Source organism: Scyliorhinus torazame, chromosome 12, assembly GCF_047496885.1.
Source record: "Scyliorhinus torazame isolate Kashiwa2021f chromosome 12, sScyTor2.1, whole genome shotgun sequence".
Classification (NCBI taxonomy): Eukaryota; Metazoa; Chordata; class Chondrichthyes; order Carcharhiniformes; family Scyliorhinidae; genus Scyliorhinus; species Scyliorhinus torazame.
In genome coordinates this window covers 10,458,950-10,482,291 of record NC_092718.1, presented here as the reverse complement: position 1 = coordinate 10,482,291, position 23,342 = coordinate 10,458,950, and the positions used below count along the sequence as shown (strand labels likewise).

Sequence of the window (23,342 nt, the reverse complement as noted above, 5' to 3'; positions counted from 1 at the left end):
TGCTGCTGGTGTCCGAGGAACCGGTCTCCAGCAGAACGGCTGAAGAGGAAATTATGCAACATTTGGGCATCTGGACAACTGAAATATTAATTTGATTTTTAGAACTATCAAAGTTGGTTCAAGAAGGAGAAAAGGGTAGAAGAATATGCTAGAGGGTGGGACATATACAACAGCTAGACCTGTTGGGTCAAATGGCCTGTTGTTGTTTTTTAAAAACTGTAAATACAATCTCAGTGGGCTCCAGGACTTCTATTAGCATTAATACTTTGCTCATAATTACTCCACATTAATGTTGCTGCTGACATAAATAATCTAGTTTTGGACTCTGAAGTTAAACATTCCTTTTTAATTGTTTGAAATTTTGCCCCAGCACCTCCGAGTACCCATTGGGTTCTTCTTTCTCCAGGCATTTCAAGATCTGCCTAGAGGATGGCACGGGAGCACAGTGGTTAGCACTGTGGCTCCACAGCGGCAGGGTCCCAGGTTCGATTCCCGGCTTGGGTCACTGTCCGCGGGGAGTCTGCACGTTTTCCCCGTGTCTGCGTGGGTCTCCTCCGGGTGCTCCGGTTTCCTCCCACAAGTCCCGAAAGACATGCTGTTAGGTGAATTGGACATTCTGAATTCTCCCTCAGTGTACCCGAACAGGCACTGGAGGGTGGCAATTAGGGGATTCTCACCCTAACTTCACTGTAGTGTTAATGTAGGCCCACTTGTGACAGTAATAAAGATTATTATGTGGAATGTGAGAGACTGGATTATAAAGCACATGGATGGGTGACGAGTTAGAATTCACCCCACTACTCCCTCCTCCCAAAAACGAACACATCCGACGGGACTCTATAGGTCAATGGTGACCATGGGCGGTCCCGGACTCCTTTTTCTTTTTCTCCTTTGTTTTTTGTTTCCACCGTGGGAGGGTTTGTTTTATTGGATGCATATATTGACAGGTGGGCCGTTGTTTGGGGTGGTGGGAGGATGGGATCGCTGGTTTTGTTAAGGGGATTGATTTTGCATTTGTTACCGTTTACTGTTTGTGGGTGGGGTGTCAACTTTGAAGGAAAATGTGAAAATGGAGAATAAAAACATTTTTTTTAAAAAAGAAAGAAAATCAAGCCCCATCTCCAATTCCCTTTCATAATTCACATGTAACAATAGAGAATATAAAGACTCAGAGTCTCTCACCAACTACGTGTTGACATTCTGGCTCCTCTCGGGGCGCAGTTTATGGTTTGAGTGCTACTGCGGAATGGCAGGCTTAAAAAGGTTAAACAAAATGTCACACCGCGCACGTCACGGGAGCTCGGTGACTAAGTGGAGTCAGTGACAAATCTCTCTATGTTAAAAGTTATTTTGGGAATCAACAGATGGAGAAATAATTAACATTGAGAGTGGAGCGTTCAGTTAAAGATTATGGAAATGAAATGCTTTTCACGGGTAAGTTAAATCAACAAACATTGATTTTGTGCTTCATCTAATTCCCCTTCTCTGATTTAGAAGTCTCCGTCAACACGCAGATGGCCAAGTACTTGCCCTGCTCTTGAGTGTCCCCTCAAGGAGTCAAGCCGGTCATAAAGGTGGAGGTTAAATTCAAATGGAATCCCTTCATATAACTCTGCCTCCTTGACAGTAATTTCTGAGACCAGGACAATGCTTTCCCGTTTTGATTAGAGATAAAATGGGATGCATGGGACCCAAAGGTTTATTTTCCAAATGCTGAGGTCACAACAATCGGGATCAATGGCTGCTACCCTTCGGCGTTGCCGACGAATATTTTGTTCTTCAAAGTTCTATTTAGTGATGGCATAGTAATGAAACATTAAACGCTCCTTATCATCTTGCGCTGGAGTAACATTGTGTTGGCTTGTTTCCACATATCTTGCTTCACAGAACATACAGTGCAGAAGGAGGCCATTCGGCCCATCGAGTCTGCACCGACCCACTTAAGCCCCCACTTCCACCCTGTCCCCGTAACCCAATAACCCCTCCTAACCTTTTTGGACACTAAGGGCAATTTAGCGTGGCCTATCCACCTAACCTGCACGTCTTTAGACTGTGGGAGGAAACCGGAGGAAACCCACGCCGACACAGGGAGAACGTGCAGACTCCACACAGACAGTGACCCAGCAGGGAATCGAACCTGGGACCCTGGCGCTGTGAAGCCACAGTGCTAGCCACGGGTGCTATCGTGCTGCCCTTCAATGGGTCTACTTTGTTCTTTAAAATTCTATTTAGAGATGGAATAGTAATGAAACATTAAACGCTCCTTATCATCTTGCACTGGAGTAACATTCTATTGGCTTGTTTCCACATATCGTGCTTCAACCTTCAAGTTCTTTCAAGAAGCCTCTCGCTCCGAGTGATGTTCCCAATGTAAAATAGAAAATTACACTGAAAATTGCTCAATTCACATGAATGTAAAAAATAAAGTTAAAAAAAAAATGATTGCCAAAACATTCACGTTTGTAGCGTGTGTGAAGAAAGAGAAAGAGGCCTATTGGTCAAAATCTGAAACCGCCGCCCCCAAAGAAATCAGTGAATGCTACGGACAATTGGAGGTCAGCCACCCTTATAGTGCCAGGCCTCGCTAACGGCAGGATAAGAGCAAGAGTCCTTTTCCTGTGTGGCCGGTCAGTGTTCAATCGTCAGGCTCCAGAACGCACTGTTCCACAATCTCCCGTAAATTGGGGTTTTCCATCGCTGCCGCCACCCGTTCTTTATCATTGATCTGCTTGTTTACTAAAATAAAAGGGAGTTAAAGGTATTATTAATATAATGCAACTTTGCACGACAATGGTTTGCAGCAAATTTATTTAGTTGCCAAGGGGCAGGAGGTGGGGGTGGGGGTGGGGGCGGCGTGGATATCCAGGAGTTGCACCTGCTCTGTAACAGGGCATTGGATTGGTTGGCAAACTTGCCATTAAAACTGTGATGACAGCTTCAGCTCTTAAAGCCACACAAAAGAAAGATAATTTGCCTGGGGAAATGTTTTGGCCCATTGAATCCACACTCCATTTCACCAAATCATCCCCAGATATTGTTTGTGCAAATGAAGCACTGCCAGATCAGATAGAGCACAGAATGTGCCTAAGGTTTCCCTTTAATCTACAACAACATGCCACGAAGGCCTAGAGCTGTGCCCTCCCTGCTATACTGCTGGCGGATTCTTGTTTCCGCACACCAGCCACTCTTGGGTGGCTCGGTAGCACAGTGGTTAGCACTGTGGCTTCACAGCGCCAGGGGCCCAGGTTCGATTCCCGGCTTGGGTCACTGTCTGTGCGGAATCTGCACGTTCTCCCCGTGTCTGCGTGGGTTTCCTCCGGGCGCTCCGGTTTCCTCCCACAAGTAAATGAAGCTGAGGGATAAATTATTCAATGGGATGTAATCTAACCTGAGCAGGACTCAGGGGTCAGGTCCTGTTCCTAAAATGCAAAGCCTAATTATTGGCCAAATTCATTAAAAAAATATATAGTAAGCTAGAGCGACAGTGCCATGACTATTAGATGCTCAACGTGACTACGCATTCCCCAGATAGAATATTTGGAGCCAAGTTCCTACAATGTAAACATTCCAGTCTACTTCGTTTGCTGTTTCACAAATTTATCAAAGATTTAAATGTGCGTGACTTTGGGTAACCCACGGTAAAAAGGGGCATTGAAATAAAAATGAGGAAGGCGTTGTGTGGCAAGAAAATGGTTGACTATTATATTGACATTTATATACAGAATTTAATTAAAACATACTTACTATCTTCTTCGGTAGAATGTGACCCTTCAGAGATGTAGATTTCCAACTGTAAAGTCACAAATGCCAAATTTAAATTATTTATCAATTTCCTTATGATGACAGAATATTTTCCAAAAACAAAACAAAAAATCAATATCTATGACGATAAGTGTTTGAGAAACTAAAATCACATGGCCCGACAGTGCCGATGGTGGTCTCTGGCCATAGATTGTATCACGTTGCAGTGATTGGCCCGAGTCCTTTGAAGGAGTAGCGTGTGCTGTGGACAGAGGTAGGGTATTGAACTTGGATTTCCAGAAAGCATTTGATAAGGTGCCAAGTCAAAGGTTCTTGCGAAAATAAAAGCTCATGGTGTAGGGGCTAACATGTTGGCCTCGATTGAAGATAGGCTGGCGGGCAGAAAACAAGAGTACGCATAAATGGATCTTTGTCTGATTGGCAGGGTATGATGAGTGGAGTCCCGCAGGGGTCTGTGCTGGGGCCTCAAACCTTTTACAACTTGGATCAGGGGAGCAAAGGCATGGTAGAAGGCCGGTATCAAACCCAGGTCCTTGGCGCTGTGAGGCAGCGAGTGCCCTGGGAAAACACAGTTTTAAAAAATATATATTTTTATTCATCATATTTTCATCATTTTCACCATACAAAATAAAAACAAGAACAACCCCAACAATATATAAAAAGAAACAATTCCACCTAAACCCAAGAACCCTCCCCAAACAGTCAAACGGTAACCAACTCCCGAAAGTGCATAATCAACAAACCCCAACAATTGTAGAACTCCTCCTTCGCCCCCCACCCCCCACCCCCAGGGTCGAAAACTCCAGCAGGTACCCCCACCACGCCGAAGCACAGGGCGGAGAGACTGACCAACGCCAAATGGACCCACCTATGAGGTGAAAGCTAAAACACCCACCACACCCCCTCCTGCCTGCAACTCGGGCTGGTCCGACACCCCGAATATGGCTTCTAGGGGACCGGGCTCCACGTCCACATGCAACCCGAAATTGTGCTAAATACCGCCCTCCGGGCAGCACGATGGCGCAGTGGTTAGCACTGCTGCCTCACGGCGCCGAGGTCCCAGGTTCGATCCCGGCTCTGGGTCACTGTCCGTGTGGAGTTTGCACATTCTCCCAGTGTCTGCGTGGGTTTCACCCCCACAACCCAAAAGATGTGCAGGTTAGGTGGATTGGACAAAAAATGAATTGGGTACTCTAAACTTATAAAAATAAATAAAAAATAAATAAATAAATGCCGTCCTCCAAAACCGTTCCAGCCTCAGGCAGGACCAAAACGTATTGTCATGGTTCTGGGAAAATACAGTGGAGTCTACAATCAGATCAGTCTTGATCTTTCAAGTGACTGAGCATGTTTGAGAGGCTACTCCTGCTCCTAATCTATATGCTCGTATGGTCGTAGATCAGGAAATTTGTGCCATCCTAAATAGACATTAGAAAGTTTTATTTTGGGTCGAACACTGATGGAGATGATTTGGTCTTATTTTTTTAAATTAAAAATTATATATTTTTTTAGAAAGAGTACCCAAATCATTTTTTTTCCAATTAAGGGGCAATTTAGTGTGGCCAATCCATCTAGTCCGCACATTGTTTTGGGTTGTGGGGGTGGAAACCCACGCAGACACGGGGGGAATGTGTAAACTCCACACGGACAGTGACCCGGGGCCGGGATCGAACCTGGGACTTCGGCGCCATGAAGCAGCAGTGCTAACCACTGAGCCACCGTGCTGCCCCTGATTTGGTCTTCTAATTACAACAAGGAAGTCCTGTAACGCAATGGAGGCATTCCCCACCTCTGGGCTACAAACTCCAGGTTCATAGAATCCACCGATTTCCAATAGTGCAGGCCCATCGGCTTTGCACCGACATTCCGAAACAGCACCTTACCTCAGTCCACTCCCCTGCCTCATCCCCCTAACCCCATCTAACCTGCACGCCTCTGGACACAAAGGGACAATTTTAACATGGTCAATCCACCTAACCTGCACATCTTTGGACTTCAAGTTTCACTTCTGAACTTGGTGGTCATGGCAGGTGTGTTCATTATGTGATCAAACAGGTTGATTAATTTGATTTGATTTATTGTCACATGTACCGAAGTGCAGTGAAAAGTATTTTTCTGCAGGCCAAGGGAACGTACACAGTACGCACATAGTAGACAAAAAAAGAATAATCAACAGAGTACATTGACAAATGGTACATCGACAAACAGCGAGTTCCAGGCACCCACTACCCTCTGTCTAAAAATCTTGCCTCGTACAAGGTTTAGAGATGTACGAGGCAAGTTTTCTACACAGAGGGTAGTGGGTGCCTGGAACTCGCTGCCGGAGGAGGTGGTGGAAGCAGGGACGATAGTGACATTTAAGGGGCATCTTGACAAATACATGAATAGGATGGGAATGGAGGGATACGGACCCAGGAAGTGTAGAAGGTTTTAGTTTAGTCGGGCAGCATGGTCGGCACAGGGTTGGAGGGCCGAAGGGCCTGTTCCTGTGCTGTACATTTCTTTGTTCTTTTGTTCTTTGTGATTGGTTACAGTGCGGAACAAGGGGCCAAACAAAGCAAATACATGAGCAGAACAGCATAGAGCGTCGTGAATAAGCGTTCTTACAGGGAACAGATCAGTCCGAGGGGGAGTCATCGAGGAGTCTAGTGACCAACTGCTGCAGGACTTTGCCGAGCATAACCAGTCCAATGGAAGTCTATAGTATCTAACTCTCTCTTAACACAAGGTAACTGAGTGAGGAGGATGAGAAAGTGCAACATCCATTTATTGATAAATTTACAACCAAGCTAATGACTTGTCTACTGAGCACTAGACTGCCATAAGCATACTTTTAGAACTCAAGCTAAGACAGTGTTGCTGCAAAGGCTCAAATGGAATGCTTGGTTGCTGAACTACAAGAGCTCCTAGTGGTGACAGTTATTGGACAGAAGTTCAGAAGCATGTTTGACAGCACAGTGGTTAACGCTGTTGCTTCACAGCGCCAGGGTCCCAGGTTCGATTCCCGCTTGGGTCACTGTCTGTGCGGAGTCTGCACGTTCTCCCCGTGTCCGTGTGGGATTCCTCCGGGCGCTCCGGTTTCCTCCCACAAGTCCTGAAAGACATGCTGTTAGGTGAATCTGACATTCTGAATTCTCCCTCTGTGTACCCGAACAGGCGCCGGAATGTGGCGACGAGGGGATTTTCGCAGTAACTTCCTCGCAGTGTTAATGTAAGCTTACTTGTGACACGAATAAAGGTTATTATGTTGCCAAAATGAAAACTTAACTTTGGCAGCAAAACAAGTTCATCCAGTTTCACATATAAAGAGATCTGCTCCAGATTAGAACAGGGTGAATTTAGGTTGGTGAGTTAGAAAATCCAGCATTATCAATTGGCCTAATCATTTACCATTTAAAAAAAAAGAAAGGATGCTATTGGGGTGGATTGAGGCAAGATCCAGATCAGCCGTGATCTCACCGAATGATGGGACAGGCCAGAGGAACTGAATGGCCTGCTCCTGCTCCTCTGTAGATCCAATAGAGCACATTCAAGCCCAGATGGGAATACACTCAAACTCATCAAGACCTATAATCTCTCCCAGAATTTCAAAACTTAACTTGCGCCTTTCAATATTCTGACAAACTTAGGTTTTTCAAGCTTTCTCTTCTCAATCACTCTACTTGCGTGTGACCTGCACTCTGAACATTGACCTATAACTTGGATTTTATTGTTGATTCCTAATTGCCCTTGAGGTGGTGCTGAGCTGCCTTCTTGAACCGCTGCAGTTGATCAAGTGTAGGTACACCCACAGTGCGGTTAGGATGGGAGTACCAGATTTTGACCCAGTGACAGTGAATCAACGGTAATATAGTTGCAAGTCAGTATGGTGCGTATTGAATGGTAACTTGCAGGTTGGTGGCACGGCAGCACAGTGGATAGCACTGTTGCTTCACAGTTCCAGGGTCCCAGGTTCGATTCCCGGCTCGGGTCACTGTCTGTGCAGAGTCTGCAAGGTCCCCCCGTGTCTGCGTGGGTTTCCTCCGGGTGCTCCGGTTTCCTCCCACAAGTCCCGGAAAGACGTGCTGTTAGGTAATTTGGACATTCTGAATTCTCCCTCAGTGTACCCGAACAGGCGCCAGAATGTGGCGACTAGATTTTCTCAGTAACTTCATTGCAGTGTTAATGTCAGCCTACTTGTGACAATAATAAAGATTATTATTATTAGGTAATGGTGTTCCCATGTTCTGCTGCTCATGTCCATCTAGGGGTGGAGGGTTCCTCAATAACAAGATGTTGCAAACCCTTCCACAAAATAAAAATAAAAACAAAAATTGCTGCTTTCATTTCTTCCATCGATCTGTTTTTCCCTCACCACTGCCTCCCCTTCTCACCCCACTAGGGCCATCTGTTCCCTGTTCCAAGTTGTCCTCTGACACACTGCTTGCCTCTGTTCTGCCATTAACACATTCTGATCTCTTAAGGTGCCACCATCAACACCCTTCTTCGCCATGATCCCCTTGTCTTTGTGCCCACAACATCTCTGCCAATCTCTCCCCAGCCTCCACCTATCGCTGGCCCTCGATCCAGCAGTATAATTCTCAACCTATTTCTAGCTTTGGTGAAGCGTCATCCCGACTCGAAAAGTCAGCTCCGTTCTCGCTCCGCAGATGCTGTCAGACCTGCTGAGATTGTCCAGCAGTTTCTGTTTTTTGTTTCAGGTTCCAGCATCCGCAGTAATTTGCTTTTAGCAAAATAAAATGTCGAGATCCATCTCAATAGAAAGCGAAGGGGTGAAACAACATATTTTTTCTTACCTTATGTTTGTACGGTAAGCATCTTTGCAACTTGACTCGCAGACAAAGACCTACAGACATTAAGAAAAACACAACATAAGCTTTTTGCAGAAAATTTGTCATCACCAATACCATTCACAGCCATTTAATTTTATTTTCCTTACCAATTCTCTATCATTCTACTTTTTTAAAAAAAATTAGAGTACCCAATTCATTTTTTCCAATTGAGGGGCAATTTCGCGTGGCCAATCCACCTACCCTGCACATCTTTGGGTTGTGGGAAACACTGGGAGAATGTGCAAACTCCACACGGACAGTGATCCAGAGCCGGGATCGAACCTGGGACCTCGGCACCGTGAGGCAGCAGTGCTGACCACTGGGCCACCGTGCTGCCCCCTCACATTCTACTTTGAAGACATTGACTGCTTGCTGAGGTACAGTTTTAAGGGCACTGACGATCTCTGCCCTCAGTTGGCAGCAGACAATGCCTGATCTTATTCTCACCGGTCAGATCAAACATGCACTTTAGTGGCCACAGTGGTCAACAGTGGAAATGCGGCTTGATTTCCCCTCTCGTGAGCTCAGCTTGTCTGAAGCCAACTGGGCTGTCCACCTCAACACAGACCAACTGTATCCTTCCTAGTATTTGGCTCAGCTACCCCTGGGAAGATCCACTGAGCCATGAGGGAGACGCCATCATTGCCTTTGGAAATTTTTTAAACTTAAAATCCCTTTCATGAGAGTTCACTCATCCAGAGGTTTAAGTACATGGTCCACATGGCAGTCACAGTGCAGTACTGAAGGAGCGCTGCATGGTCAGAAATGCTGTTTTTCTTTGAGGCCATGTCCAAAGTGGTGGAGAAGAAGGTGGAGCCATGCCCGAGATTGGCAGTCTTCAGGGTTATCAGAACAGCCAGACCTCATCATGGGGAGGAGGGCCGACGCCTTTGCCTCTCTGATCGCCCGCTGTAGAATACTGCTCGACTGGCGGTCAGCAGCACCACCTAAAGCTGCAGACTGGCTGTCCGACCTATCGGAATTTCTCCAAATGGAGAAAAATGGAGGGTCGGAAGAGGTGCTTCCACAACATGTGGGAGCCATTCACTCGTTTTTTCCCAAGGCCTGTTTGTAGTCTACGAGTAAGAAGCCAAATATCAGGAGTGGGTAGCCACGACACTGTAAGGAGGGGAGGGGAGGGGGGGGGGGGCAGAATGGTGGCGCAATGGTAGCATTGCTGTCTCACGGCACCGAGGTCCCAGGTTCCATCCCGGCTCTGGGTCACTGTCCGTGTGGAGTTTGCACATTCTCCCCGTGTCTGCATGGGTTTCGCCCGCACAACCCAAAGATGTGCAGGGCAGGTGGATTGAACACGCTAAATTGCCGCTTTATTGGAAAAAATGAATTGGGTACTCTAAATTTATAAAACAAAAAGGAAGGGATGGAAGGGGCAACGACAACCTGAACCAAAAGAAAGAAAGGCGAAGGGAAATCCGGTGGGGAGAATAATGCAGGGGGCCACAATTACCACGGTAAACAATGCAAGGAAGGAATAAAAGAAAAGGAAGGGGAAAGTGATGTATCTATGTAAATAATCAACACCGATCGTGCTGTAAATAGCAAATGCTTCTAGTTTTACTTCTTACATACTCTCTGTTTAACTCCCACTGTTTGTTCATATTTATATTTGCTTTGTTTTGTATGTTAGGCGTTTTAGTTGCTGTGATATGAAGAGTCTAAAGTTCTGTTCCTTTTTCACAAACACACATTTATTTCCTTCCAACAGCCTTTGCACAAAGCTCTAACTATACATCACCTGACAGAGGCCACCTGAAGCCCCTTTACATATCAGTGTCAATTAATGGATACTTAACATAAATGAGACAACTAATTACAATGTCTCTTAACCCATTACTTAACATTGTATACCAAAAACTCAATAAAAAACACTTTGTAGAAAAAAGAGAGGAGCTGTCTTTCAGATGTGACATTAAATTGTGGCCCCATCTCGGGTGGATGTAAGAGATCCTACAGCCGCATTTGAAGAAGAGCAGGATATACTCTCCAGTGTCCCGGCCAATATTTATCCATTAGCAAACATCACTTAAACAAACTATCTGGCCATTTATCCCACTGATGCTTGTGGGTCTTACTGTGCATAAAACTGCCTGCCGCGATTTAAGAAGCCCTCCTGGATGCTCCTTACAAACTCCGCCCCGTCTAAGCCCCTGGCACTAAGTGAGTCCCAGTCAAAATTGGGGAAGTTGAAGTCTCCCATCACCACAACCCTGTTGTTTTTACTCTTTTCCAAAATCTGTCTACCTATCTGCTCCTCTATCTCCCACTGGCTGTTGGGAGGCCTGTAGTATACCCCCAACATTGTGACTGCACCCTTCTTATTCCTGATCTCTACCCATATAGCCTCACTGCCCTCTGAGGTGTCCTCTCGCAGTATAGCTGTGATATTCTCCCGAACAAGTAGCGCAACTCCGCCTCCCCTTTTACATCCCCCTCTATCCCGCCTGAAACATCTAAATCCTGGAACGTTTAGCTGCCAATCCTGCCCTTCCCTCAACCAGGTCTCTGTAATGGCAACAACATCATAGTTCCAAGTAGTAATCCAAGCTCTAAGTTCATCTGCCTTACCCGTAATGCTCCTTGCATTAAAACATATGCACTTCAGGCCACCAGACCCGCTGTGTTCAGCAACTTCTCCCCGTCTGCTCTGCCTCAGAGCCACACTGTCCCTATTCCCTAGTTCTCCCTCAATGCTCTCACCTTCTGACCTATTGCTCCCGTGCCCACCCCCCTGCCATACTAGTTTAAACCCTCCCGTGTGACACTAGCAAACCTCGCGGCCAGGATATTTATGCCTCTCCGGTTTAGATGCAACCCGTCCATCTTATACAGGTCACACCTGCCCCGGAAGAGCTCCCAGTGGTCCAGATAACGGAAACCCTCCCTCCTACACCAGCTGTTTAGCCACGTGTTTGTCTGCTCTATCTTCCTATTTCTAGCCTCACTGGCACGTGGCACAGGGAGTAATCCCGAGATTACAACCCTCGAGGTCCTGTGAAGGGGAGGTCGTGTCTCACTAACTTGGTAGAGTTTTTCGAGGAGGTCACTAAGATGATTGATGCAGGTAGGGCAGTAGATGTTGTCTATATGGACTTCAGTAAGGCCTTTGACAAGGTCCCTCATGGTAGACTAGTACAAAAGGTGAAGTCACACGGGATCAGGGGTGAACTGGCAAGGTGGATACAGAACTGGCTAGGCCATAGAAGGCAGAGGGTAGCAATGGAGGGATGCTTTTCTAATTGGAGGGCTGTGACCAGTGGTGTTCCACAGGGATCAGTGTTGGGACCTTTGCTGTTTGTAGTATATATAAATGATTTGGAGGAAAATGTAACTGGTCTGATTAGTAAGTTTGCAGACGACACAAAGGTTGGTGGAATTGCGGATAGCGATGAGGACTGTCTGAGGATACAGCAGGATTTAGATTGTCTGGAGACTTGGGCGGAGAGATGGCAGATGGAGTTTAATCCGGACAAATGTGAGGTAATGCATTTTGGAAGGTCTAATGCAGTTAGGGAATATACAGTGAATGGTAGAACCCTCAAGAGTATTGAAAGTCAAAGAGATCTAGGAGTACAGGTCCACAGGTCATTGAAAGGGGCAACACAGGTGGAGAAGGTAGTCAAGAAGGCATACGGCATGCTTGCCTTCATTGGCCGGGGCATTGAGTATAAGAATTGGCAAGTCATGTTGCAGCTGTATAGAACCTTAGTTAGGCCACACTTGGAGTATAGTGTTCAATTCTGGTCGCCACACTACCAGAAGGATGTGGAGGCTTTAGAGAGGGTGCAGAAGAGATTTACCAGAATGTTGCCTGGTATGGAGGGCATAAGCTATGAGGAGCGATTGAATAAACTCGGTTTGTTCTCACTGGAACGAAGGAGGTTGAGGGGCGACCTGATAGAGGTATACAAAATTATGAGGGGCATAGACAGAGTGGATAGTCAGAGGCTTTTCCCCAGGGTAGAGGGGTCAATTACTAGGGGGCATAGGTTTAAGGTGAGAGGGGCAAGGTTTAGAGTAGATGTACGAGGCAAGTTTTTTACGCAGAGGGTAGTGGGTGCCTGGAACTCGCTACCGGAGGAGGTAGTGGAAGCAGGGACGATAGGGACATTTAAGGGGCATCTTGACAAATATATGAATAGGATGGGAATAGAAGGATACGGACCCAGGAAGTGTAGAAGATTGTAGTTTAGTCGGGCAGTATGGTCGGCACGGGCTTGGAGGGCCGAAGGGCCTGTTCCTGTGCTGTACATTTCTTTGTTCTTTGTTCTTTGATTTCCTGAATTACAACAACAACTGCAGTTGTAAACCACCCCATTATCCGTAAAGCCCCTGAGGGCATCCTGTGGTTGTGAAAGGCAAGTTCTTTCCTCATTACCATGGGCAGGAAGTAGCAATTACAGCACTGAGCCCTGCACTTGAAGCATTTAAAGAAACAAAAAAATTATTTAATTTTAAAACAACACCCATCAAGCTGGAGGGTATCAGTGTTGAGAAGTGAAGTGTTTTTCTAATTTTCTGCACCAATGTTCTAACAATAATCTTTATTATTGTCACAAGTGGGCTTACATTAACACTGCAATGAAGTTACTGTGAAAAGCCCCTAGTCGCCACATTCCGGCGCCTGTTAGGGTGCACGGAGGGAGAATTCAGAATGTCCAATTCACCTAACAAGCACGTCTTTCGGGGCTTGTGGGAGGAAACCGGAGCACCCAGAGGACACCATGATCAAGCAGATCCAAAAATGGGTAAAATACAAGTTCAGTGCGGGAGCTTGTATTGAGGTCCAGCACTCCCAATTAAACAGCTGCATAAAAAGAGAGTTGGGGCTTCAACCTCTGTGGCGCTAGGGCAGCACGGTGGAGCAGTGGTAGCACTGCAGTCTCACGGCACCGAGGTCCCAGGTTCAATACCGGCTCTGGGTCACTGTCTGTGTGGAGTTTGCACATTCTCTCCGTGTTTGCGCGGGTTTCGCTCCCACAACCCAAAGATGTGCAAAGTAGGTGGATTGAACACGCTAAATTGCCCCTTAAATGGAAAAAATGAATTGGGTACTCTAAATTTTTTTTTTTTTTAATCTGTGGCGCTAATTCTCCATCTTGCACTCCCAGTGGTACAGTCCCTCCTACTGTGGCCCATTAACACACTCTAATCCCTATTCGTGGAGACCATATGAATATAATGCTCTAACTTGCCATTTCCCACAATTTGGTGAGACTGATATTTTAGGAACAGCTATTCCATTGACACAAGCCTAAAACTGAATAAGACAAGACTCCCCAAACCCATTTCACTCAAGACCCATGCATCCTGGCAGTGTGGAAACTTTCATCCTCTATATCACTGTATCCAAGCCCAGCCACAGAGGTCAAAGTGCAGCTTTTTAGACCGCTGTGTCAAACAATCTCCCTTCACCCTCATCACTTTAAAAGAAAATTCACCAAATGAGAATAGACTAGAGTAGCGCTCTCCCACATCCAACTTTTTCCCATGCCTTGTGCAACAAGTAATTAGTTTTGTCAATAGATTATTTAGAGAAGAAAAAAGCACCAATGGTCAACTGTGTGAAAATGCTTTCAACTCCTGACAAGAAACCTGATTCAATGCCCTTTGACCCTCAACCCTTTAACCCTCAAATACAATGACTTTTAAATGTTTAGCATAGGTCACAACCTGCGGCAAGGACGAAACAGGAAGCACAATACCCAGGAACTAGACTCCCATTTTGTTCATCGAAGAGTGACAGCTCTGAGCACTGAGTCATCGGGAGGTTAACTCTATTTGAAGGTCAGAAACTTGTAAAAATAATACGACAGCTGTGGGAGACTCTCATCTCCCTCTGAAAACTCAGCAACAATGACATGGTGTTAATACTGCAAAGTATTTAAATAGTGTCCTTCTTGGTCTTATTGCAGGGCGGAAGAGAACATCCACCATCAAGGGAAGCTTTGCAGGAATTTCAGTGCTGGTCTGCGTGTTACCTTGGCGACAGCAGGAAGCTTGCGAGGGAATTGAGGGGGGGGGGGGGGAAAGAGAGGGGAGAGAGATTAAATAGCAGCCCCTGATATGAGGACTCAAACATTGTTCTTGTGAGCAGCCATTCACATTTGTCTTTGATCTCAGTGGAAGTATCTCTTACTCGTCAGTCTGCCCACCTGCTCAGGCAGGCATCACTAAAACACTTTCACTCATTTTCAATTTGAGATTAAATCCACCAGCTTTTCTTGCAATATTCTTACAACTTGTGGCGCAGGATATTTTCGAACTCTTCCCTCCTTTATTTCGGCTGGGCGCAGTGCATTAGAGGGACTGTCGAGAGTTTGTTGTATTCGGAAGAGCGACAAACGTCGCAAACCAGGAAGGTTTAATGACGAATCAAAACCAGCCATCAGGAAATGTACAAAAGTCAGGCATGTGCAAATGGTGTTGAGCTCTGATAACTGTGGAATGAGAGACTAAAAGGAACTTTTAATGTGTGACCCCTCCCATCAGAGCCTTAATCTGTGCTGTTCAAGGAGTAGAGGCGCACAGTTGATAGATATGTTTGTAAAACTACAGTTCCGATGGGTATGGTGTTTCGCTCCAGATAAGATTTGTCATTTGAGTGTGAGTGGGGGATTCTGCATTGCTGCTCCCTTTTCCTCGTCCTATCAATGTCATTCGGAAAAGGCAAATGGTAGAGGCTGGATGGGCAGCCAGTTGACTGGACAAGGTTCATGCTGCTCTAAGAATAGACAATAGGAAATACCCTAGGGCAGCTGATTGCAACTCCTCTTTCTCCCAAAGCCTCCCAGGAATTAATGAGAATGCCCAATGCCTCATTACATTTTTGGTCCCCATATGCATCAGCATGAATTAAATGATAGCTCTCTAGCCTTTTGTATCAGAAAGCTTTGGATTCAGGTGTCATTCCAGAGATTTGTGCACAAAATCCAGGCAGACACTCCTAGCGCAGTCCTGAGGGAGGGTGCGGTATTTTTGATGAGATGCTAAACTGGTGCCCCAATCTGCTGCCTCTGGTAGACTTGGCACTATTTTGAAGATGAGAAGGAGAACACCCCAGTATCCTGGACCCAATACAATAATAATAATCTTTATTATTGTCACACGTAGCACACATGGCTAGCATTGTGGCTTCACAGCGCCAGGGTCCCAGATTCGATTCCCCGCTGGGTCACTGTCTGTGCGGAGTCTGCACGTTCTCCCCGTGTCTGCGTGGGTTTCCTCCGGGTGCTCCGGTTTCCTCCCACAGTCCAAAGGCGTGCAGGTTAGGTGGATTGGCCATGCTAAATTGCCCTTAGTGTCCAAAAATGTTAGGAGGGGGCTATTGGGATAGGGTAGAAGTGAGGGCTTAAATGGGTCGGTGCAGACTCAATGGGCCGAATGGCCTCCTTCTGCATTGTATGTTCTGTGTAAGTCGGCTTACATTATCACCGCAATGAGGTTACTGTGAAAATCCCCTAGTTGCCACACTCTGGCGCCTGTTCGGGTACATGGAGGGAGAATTCAGAATGTCCAATTCACCTAACAAGCACGTCTTTCGTGACTTGTGTGAAGAAACCGGAGCACCCAGAGGAAACCCACGCAGACACGGGGAGAACGTGCAGACTCCGCACAGACAGTGACCCAAGCCGGGAATCGAACATGGTACCCTGGTGCTGTGAAGCAACAGTGCTAACCACTGTGCTACCGTGCCACCCATGTATTTATCTCTCAATCTACATCAACAAAACAGATTGTCATTTTCACATTGCCTACCGTGTTCAACGTTGGCTACTTCATTTCCTACATTGCAATATTGGTTGTAAAGCACTTTTCTGACATGCGTAAAGTATGAAAGGTGTTAAATTAATGCAATTTCTGTCTTTCGTCACTCACCAATCAGTGTGGCTAGAGAGCAGTGAGGTACCGTTGGTGTGAAACGAATAATAATGAGATAATCATCATCATCTAATGATTTCACCTCGATACAGTCTTCAGCTACCACCTCCAACTCTTCCAAAGAGTTGGGCTTCTCCGGGTCACGAATTGTACGAATAATATCTGACAAAGGACAAAGACAGCAAAGAAAGTTAATAGTTCCAATGCATTATTAATGCTATTCGATGTTTTGATTTTGATTTGATTTATTGTCTCATGTACCGAAGTACAGTGAAAAGTATTTTTCTGCGGTCGAGGGAACATACACAGTACGTACATAGTAGACAAAAGAATAATCAACAGGGAACATTGACAAATGGTACATCGACAAACAGTGATTGGTTACAATGCGGAACAAAGGCTAAACAAAGCAAATACACGCGCAAGAGCAGCATAGGGCGTCGTGAATAGTGTTCTTACACGGAACAGATCAGTCCGAGGGGGAGTCTGTTTGGTGAATTGGATATTCTGAATTCTCCCTCAGTGTACCCGGAACAGGTGCTGGAATGTGCCGACTAGGGGATTTTCACAGTAATTTCATTGCAGTGTTAATGTACGCCTACTTTTGTGACACTAATAAAACTTATTATTTTTATTATTAATGACCAATGGCACTTCTACAAAAAGTAAATCATTGTGTATCTTTGGCTGTGTTGGGCTGTACATTTTCAGTAGGGCCCTGAAGCTTTGCGACGGTGGGGTGGGGGAGTAAACTGCCATAGAAGTTTCCAAAAAAGCTGCTTAAATTTTGTTACACAAACTTTTTGCCTCCCTCTTGCTGATCCTCTCCAAAAACTCCTCAATGCCTGTCTTTTTGACCTTGGTTACCCCTCCTATCTGTATCCAGTGAGTCATTTCGGCCCTTCCTTGCAAAATGTTGAAGAAAAGTGAAGGCGAACATGGATGAGGTTTTCCATTCTGCCAAGGAATGTGTCTGAGAAGCTTTCACTCCTAATAGGCTGGAATCCACACCAGAATATTCCCCATAATTTCAATTGGAGTAGCACTGATCTTACTCCAGGATAACGGGATCGGGTGAAATTGGAACTTGGATCAGAGTAGTGCGGTTGGAAAGATTGTGATCAGGATTCTGTTGAGATTTAAATGGGTTTTGTAATGGAGATTTGTAATGGGGATATTGTAATGGGTAATTTGTTAACTCCAACTCAATCTATAAGTTTGCAGATGATACGACTGTGGTGGGCCGTATCTCAAACAACGCCGAATCAGACTACAGGAGGGAGATAAATCACTTGCTAGCATGGTGCACCGAAAACAACCTTTCTCTAAATGTTGGAAAGACCAAGGAACTGATCATCGACTTCAGGAAGCGTAGCACGACACACATTCCCATCTGCATCAATGGCTCCGAAGTGGAGATGGTCGATAGATTTAACTTCCTGGGGGTCACCAACCAACTGTCTGTCCTGGTCCACTCACGTTGATGCAACAGTCAAGAAAGCCCAACAGCGTCTGTACTTCCTACGGAAGCTAAAGAAATTTGGCATATCTGCATCGACTCTCACAAACTTTTACAGATGTGCAATAGAGAGCATCGTATCCAGCTGCATCACAGCCTGGTATGGCAACTGGTTGGTCCAAGATCGCAAGAAACTGCAGTGTGTGGTGAACTCAGCCCAATGCATCACACAAGCTTGCCACCCCCATATTGATTCTGTATACACCTCCCGCTGCCTCAGGAAGGCAGACAGCATTATCAGAGACCCCTCCCACCCAGGCATTGCCTTCTTCCAGACCCTTCCATCAGGCAGAAGATACAAAAGTCTGAAGACTCGCACATCCAGACATAGGAGCAGCTTCTTCCCCACAACTGCAAGACCCTCAACGAGCACGTCTTTCAGGACTTGTGGGAGGAAACCGGAGCACCCGGAGGAAACCCACGCAGACACGGGGAGAAAATGCAGACTCCGCACAGACAGTGACCCAAGCCGGGAATCGAACCCGGGTCCCTGGCGCTGTGAGCAACAGTGCTAACCACTGTGCAGCCATGCCGCCCATCCACGTCTAATCATCTACAGACATCTGAACAGGGCAAATCAATCAATCTTACAGGGTAATTACAGCACAAAGTCTGATCAACACAAACTGACATTTCATTACTGCAAACCATTGTGCATTTCAGGTGTGAAATAATGTGAGGTTCATTCAGGTTATTAGATTGAGACCATCTCCAGGAGACATGCACACAGCCCTTCATGTGTTTGACCCCGCGCCTAGCAACACTGAAAAGATTGAGAGACCTGCGAACTTTGAAACTGTATTTTTATTTTTTTTAATTGTTGGTAAAGTTGGCAGGTCAGTCAGTTTCCTGATGTGAATGAAGCTCCATACACTTGTCCTTACAAGTTCGATCATAATCCTGATACAGAGCCGGCAGGATGACTCGGCTGCCAAACTCGCACAACAATTTTATAAATGATACTGCGTTTCGGACAACTTCTCTCACTGATTCCAAGACTAATGGGCTTGTTAATTTATAACTTTTAGATAAGATAGCATGTTATCCGTCAACTGCCTCATTTGTAACTGCCCTCTGAATGGCCTATCATAATAATAATTTGTATTAGTGTCACAAGTACAGTAACACTGCAATGAAGTTACTGTGAAAGGCCCCTAGTCACCACATTCGGGTACACAGCGGGAGAATTCAGAATGCCCAATTCACCTAACAAGCACGTCTTTCGGGACTTGTGGGAGGAAACCGGAGCGCCCAGAGGGAACCCACGCAGATACGGGGAGAAAGTGCAGACTCCGCACAGGCAGTGACCCAAGCCGGGAATCAAACTGGGTCCCTGGCGCTGTGAAGCAACAGTGCTAACCACTGTGCTGCCGTGCCGCCTTATCTAGCCACACAGTTAGCGGGATGGGCAATAAATGTTGGTCTTAATACCAGTGTCAGGTCCAATAAATTAATACGTTTAAAAAAATAAATCCCATGATTGTGGGGAACTGTTACTGCACAGATATGACCTGATTTTTGTAATACAGTTTGGATAGAAAGAACATGTGTGTGTGTTATATATGTACAGTAGCTGTGGCGTTTAAATCATCCTCTTGGATTAGGGGACAGACATGAACACTAAGCCTGGCTCCTACGGTGGTTTCTGAAGCTTGTAACACTTTTATATGAGCTGTGCTGAAGTTTCCTTCATCAGTTTGACCTCCTTCCTGACCCCCCCCCCCCCCCCCCGACCGACCTCAATTTCAATGGTGCAGCCTTACCATAGACTTCTAAAACTTTCTCTTCCATTTTTTTGATTTTCTCCGCATTTTCTTTATTGGATAGCCGCGAGAGAAAGAGGAACTTTGCTAGGGCGTAGGACACAAGCCCGGAGACTATTTCCATCGTTCAGCCATTACTCTGCAATAGCTCCAAAAACTGATACAAGCTAAACTTCCGGGTATGCCAGGACAGACACATCGAGCACAGAGAGGCGAGGAGACTGGAGAGAGAGAGAGAGAGAGTTACAATTTAGCTAGCATTCCCAAGTGTCTTTATTAATGCTTGCCTGCTGCAGGCAAGGCTTTCAAACAGTAACAAACAGCTAATGGTCACATGAAAGTTCGCAAATATGCAAGTGTGACCATTTAATTTTTTGACCATTCTCTCCAGTGCATTACATTTTTAATTTTAGCAGATACTTGCTGTCGACTTCTTTCCCACTGGAAACTTCTGGACCCACATTTATCATGAAATCTGCCCCCGGGGGATAATTGTCACCGTGCAATTGTACCCTGGAGCTGTAAAGCCACCATTGGCAGGAGGGTGTATTACTGTGTGACGTTTACATAGGTTGTTTCCTTCACAAATGCGGACAAAGGATAGTACAAATGTAAGGTCATCGAGCCCTGAGCAAGACTATACATTAGAAGAACCCCCAACCAGAGTAGTGCTTTTGAAATAAACTCCCAACAGATGTAGGTTGACGTTGAGGACTCTGGGTTCGTACTTGATGGAGTTTAGAAGGATGAGGGGGGAATACTGCAGCACGGAAGCATAGTGGTCAGCACAACTGCTTCACAGCTCCACTGTCCCAGGTTCGATTCCCGGCTTGGGTCACTGTCTGCGGAGTCTGCACGTTCTCCCCGTGTGTGCGTGGGTTTCCTTCGGGTGCTCCGGTTTCCTCCCACAGTCCAAAGATGTGCAGGTTAGTTGGATTGGCCCTGTTAAAATTGCCCTTAATGTCCAAAATTGCCCTTAGTGTTGGGTGGGGTTACTGGGTTATGGTGATAGGGTGGAGGGGTGGGCTTGGGTAGGGTGCTCTTTCCAAGAGCCGGTGCAGTCCCGATGGGCTGAATGGCCTCCTTCTGCACTGTAAATTCTATGAGTCTATACCATTGAAACTTACAGAATACCGAGAGGCCGAGAGAGAGTGGACTTGGAGAGGATGTTTCCACTGGTAGGAGAAACTAGAACCCAAGGGCACAGCCTCAGACTAAAGGGATGATCCTGTAAAATAGAGATGAGGAGGAATTTCTTCAGCCAGAGGGTGGTGATCTCTTTGCCGCAGAAGGCTGTAGAGGCCAAATCACTGTGTCTTTAAGACAGAGATAGATGTTTTTTTTGATTAATAAGGGGATCAGGGGTTATGGAGAGAAGGCAGGAAAGTGGGGATGAGAAATATATAGGCCAAGATTGAATGGCGGAGCAGACTCTTTGGTCCGAATGGCCTAATTCTGCTCCTATGTAAGAAAAAATAAGAAGAAATGACATTGAGAGAAAAAAGGCTGAACAGTACAGTTTTTGGTTGGGGGTTGGGTTGCTCGTTAGAATAATGGGTATAGATTAAAATGATCAGATATTTCATAGCACAAAACAATGCACGGTGTGTGACATGGCAGAGAATTGTTGCCAAGAACTGTGAGTTGAATTGTGAGGAGGTGGATGGGTACCCAATGTCAATTCTTGGGAATCAAAACCCTACTTGCTCCTGGGCATCTCAAGTTCTCACTTTTCCTTTTTTTTTAACCTCAGTTTCTCACAATGATGAAGAACAATCCCACTTTCTTGCATAATTGAAGTCGTGCATGTAATTAGTTACTTCTATCAAAAAGCTCTCTCCCTCCATGCTACCTGTCTATTTAATCTCATTAACCAGTACTTTTTTTTATTCGTTCTGGAACTCGCTACCGGAGGAGGTGGTGGAAGCAGGGACGATAGTGATATTTAAGGGGCATCTTGACAAATCCATGAATAGGATGGGAATAGAGGGATACGGACCCCGGAAGTGTAGAAGATTGTAGTTTAGTCGGGCAGCATGGTCGGCACGGGCTTGGAGGGCCGAAGGGCCTGTTCCTGTGCTGTACATTTCTTTGTTCTTAGGAACCTGGAGTTTCCCCTCCGAGTCACTCGCACCCTGACTTGGAAATATATCGGCCATTCCTTCACTGTCGCTGGGGCAACATCCTGGAACCCCTCCCTAACAGCACAGTGGATGTACCTACACCTCAAGGACTGCAGCGGTTCAAGAAGGCAGCTCACCACCACCTTCTGAAGGGCAACTCGGGATGGGCAATAAATGCTGGCCTAACCAGCCAAGCCCATATCCCGTAAATTAATACATTTTAAAATGTTGTCTCCCAACTGCATTTGTATAGGGCCTTGAAAGAAGCAAAATGGATGTGTTTATGGAGTGCCTTTCACAATCCCAAGATACCCCAGAGCACTTCACAGCCAACGGAATACCTCTTGAAGTATTGTCACTTCTGTAATGCAGGAAACGCAGCAGCCTATTTATGCACAGCAAGATTCCACAAACAACAATGCAATATGTGGCCAGATAATCTATGTTGGTGATGTTGGTAGTTTTTTTTCTGATTATGCCCCTGTGAAGCACCTTGGGAAATGTTACTATATTAACGGCCCTATACAAATGCAGTTGGGAGACAACATTTTTTAATGTATTAATTTACAGAATGTGGGCTTGGCTGGTTAGGCCCAGCATTTATTGCCCATCCCTAGTTGCCCTTCAGAAGGTGGTGGTGAGCTGCCTTCTTGAACCGCTGTAGTCCTTGAGGTGTAGGTACATCCACTGTGCTGTTAGGGAGGGGGTTCCAGGATGTTGCCCCAGCGACAGTGAAGGAATTGATGATATATTTCCAAGTCAGGGGGCGAGTGACTCGGAGGGGAACTCCAGGTGGTGGGATTCCTAAGAACGAATAAAAAAAAGTACAGGTTAATGAGATTAAATAGACAGGTAGCATGGAGGGAGAGAGCTTTTTGATAGAAGTAACTAATTACATGCACGACTTCAATTATGCAAGAAAGTGGGATTGTTCTTCATCATTGTGAGAAACTGAGGTTAAAAAAAAAGGAAAAGTGAGAACTCGAGATGCCCAGGAGCAAGTAGGGGTTTGATCAATAGAGGGGCACTATTTCAAGTGGCAGCAGGGTTGATAGCAGAAGACAGATATGATGATTGGGAAAAATATGGGAAAAAACAAACACAGTAAGTTGCTTTTCTGGAACACACTGACTGCAAGGATGGTGCATGCAGATTCACTGGTAACTTTACAAAGGAATTTGGATAAATACTTGACGGGAAATTAAATTACAGAGCTATGAAATAAAGACTTGCATTTATACAGCGCCTTTCACAATCACTGGACATCTCAACACACTTCACGGATTTATTTGTTATTTTAAAATTTTTTATAAATTTAGAATACCCAATTATTTTTTCCAATTAATGGACAATTTAGTGTGGCCAATCCACCTAACATGCACATCTTTGGGTTGTGGGGGTGAGACCCATGCAGACACGGGGAGAATGTGCAAACTTCACACAG

The 23,342-nt window shown here is 45.7% G+C and overlaps 1 protein-coding gene across 1 annotated transcript; it reads right to left on the bottom strand.

Moving 5' to 3' along the window:
- Positions 1–326: 326 nt before the first annotated feature.
- Positions 327–19,952, bottom strand: ciao2a (cytosolic iron-sulfur assembly component 2A). Its single transcript, XM_072470408.1, has 5 exons — positions 19,776–19,952; positions 16,491–16,655; positions 8,559–8,608; positions 3,745–3,790; positions 327–2,736 (listed from the first exon to the last, which is right to left on the bottom strand). Exons 1-5 carry the CDS (start codon positions 19,897–19,899, stop codon positions 2,636–2,638), a joined length of 486 nt encoding a protein of 161 aa, XP_072326509.1. The 5' UTR covers positions 19,900–19,952; the 3' UTR covers positions 327–2,635.
- Between the last annotated feature and the right edge of the window lie 3,390 nt (positions 19,953–23,342).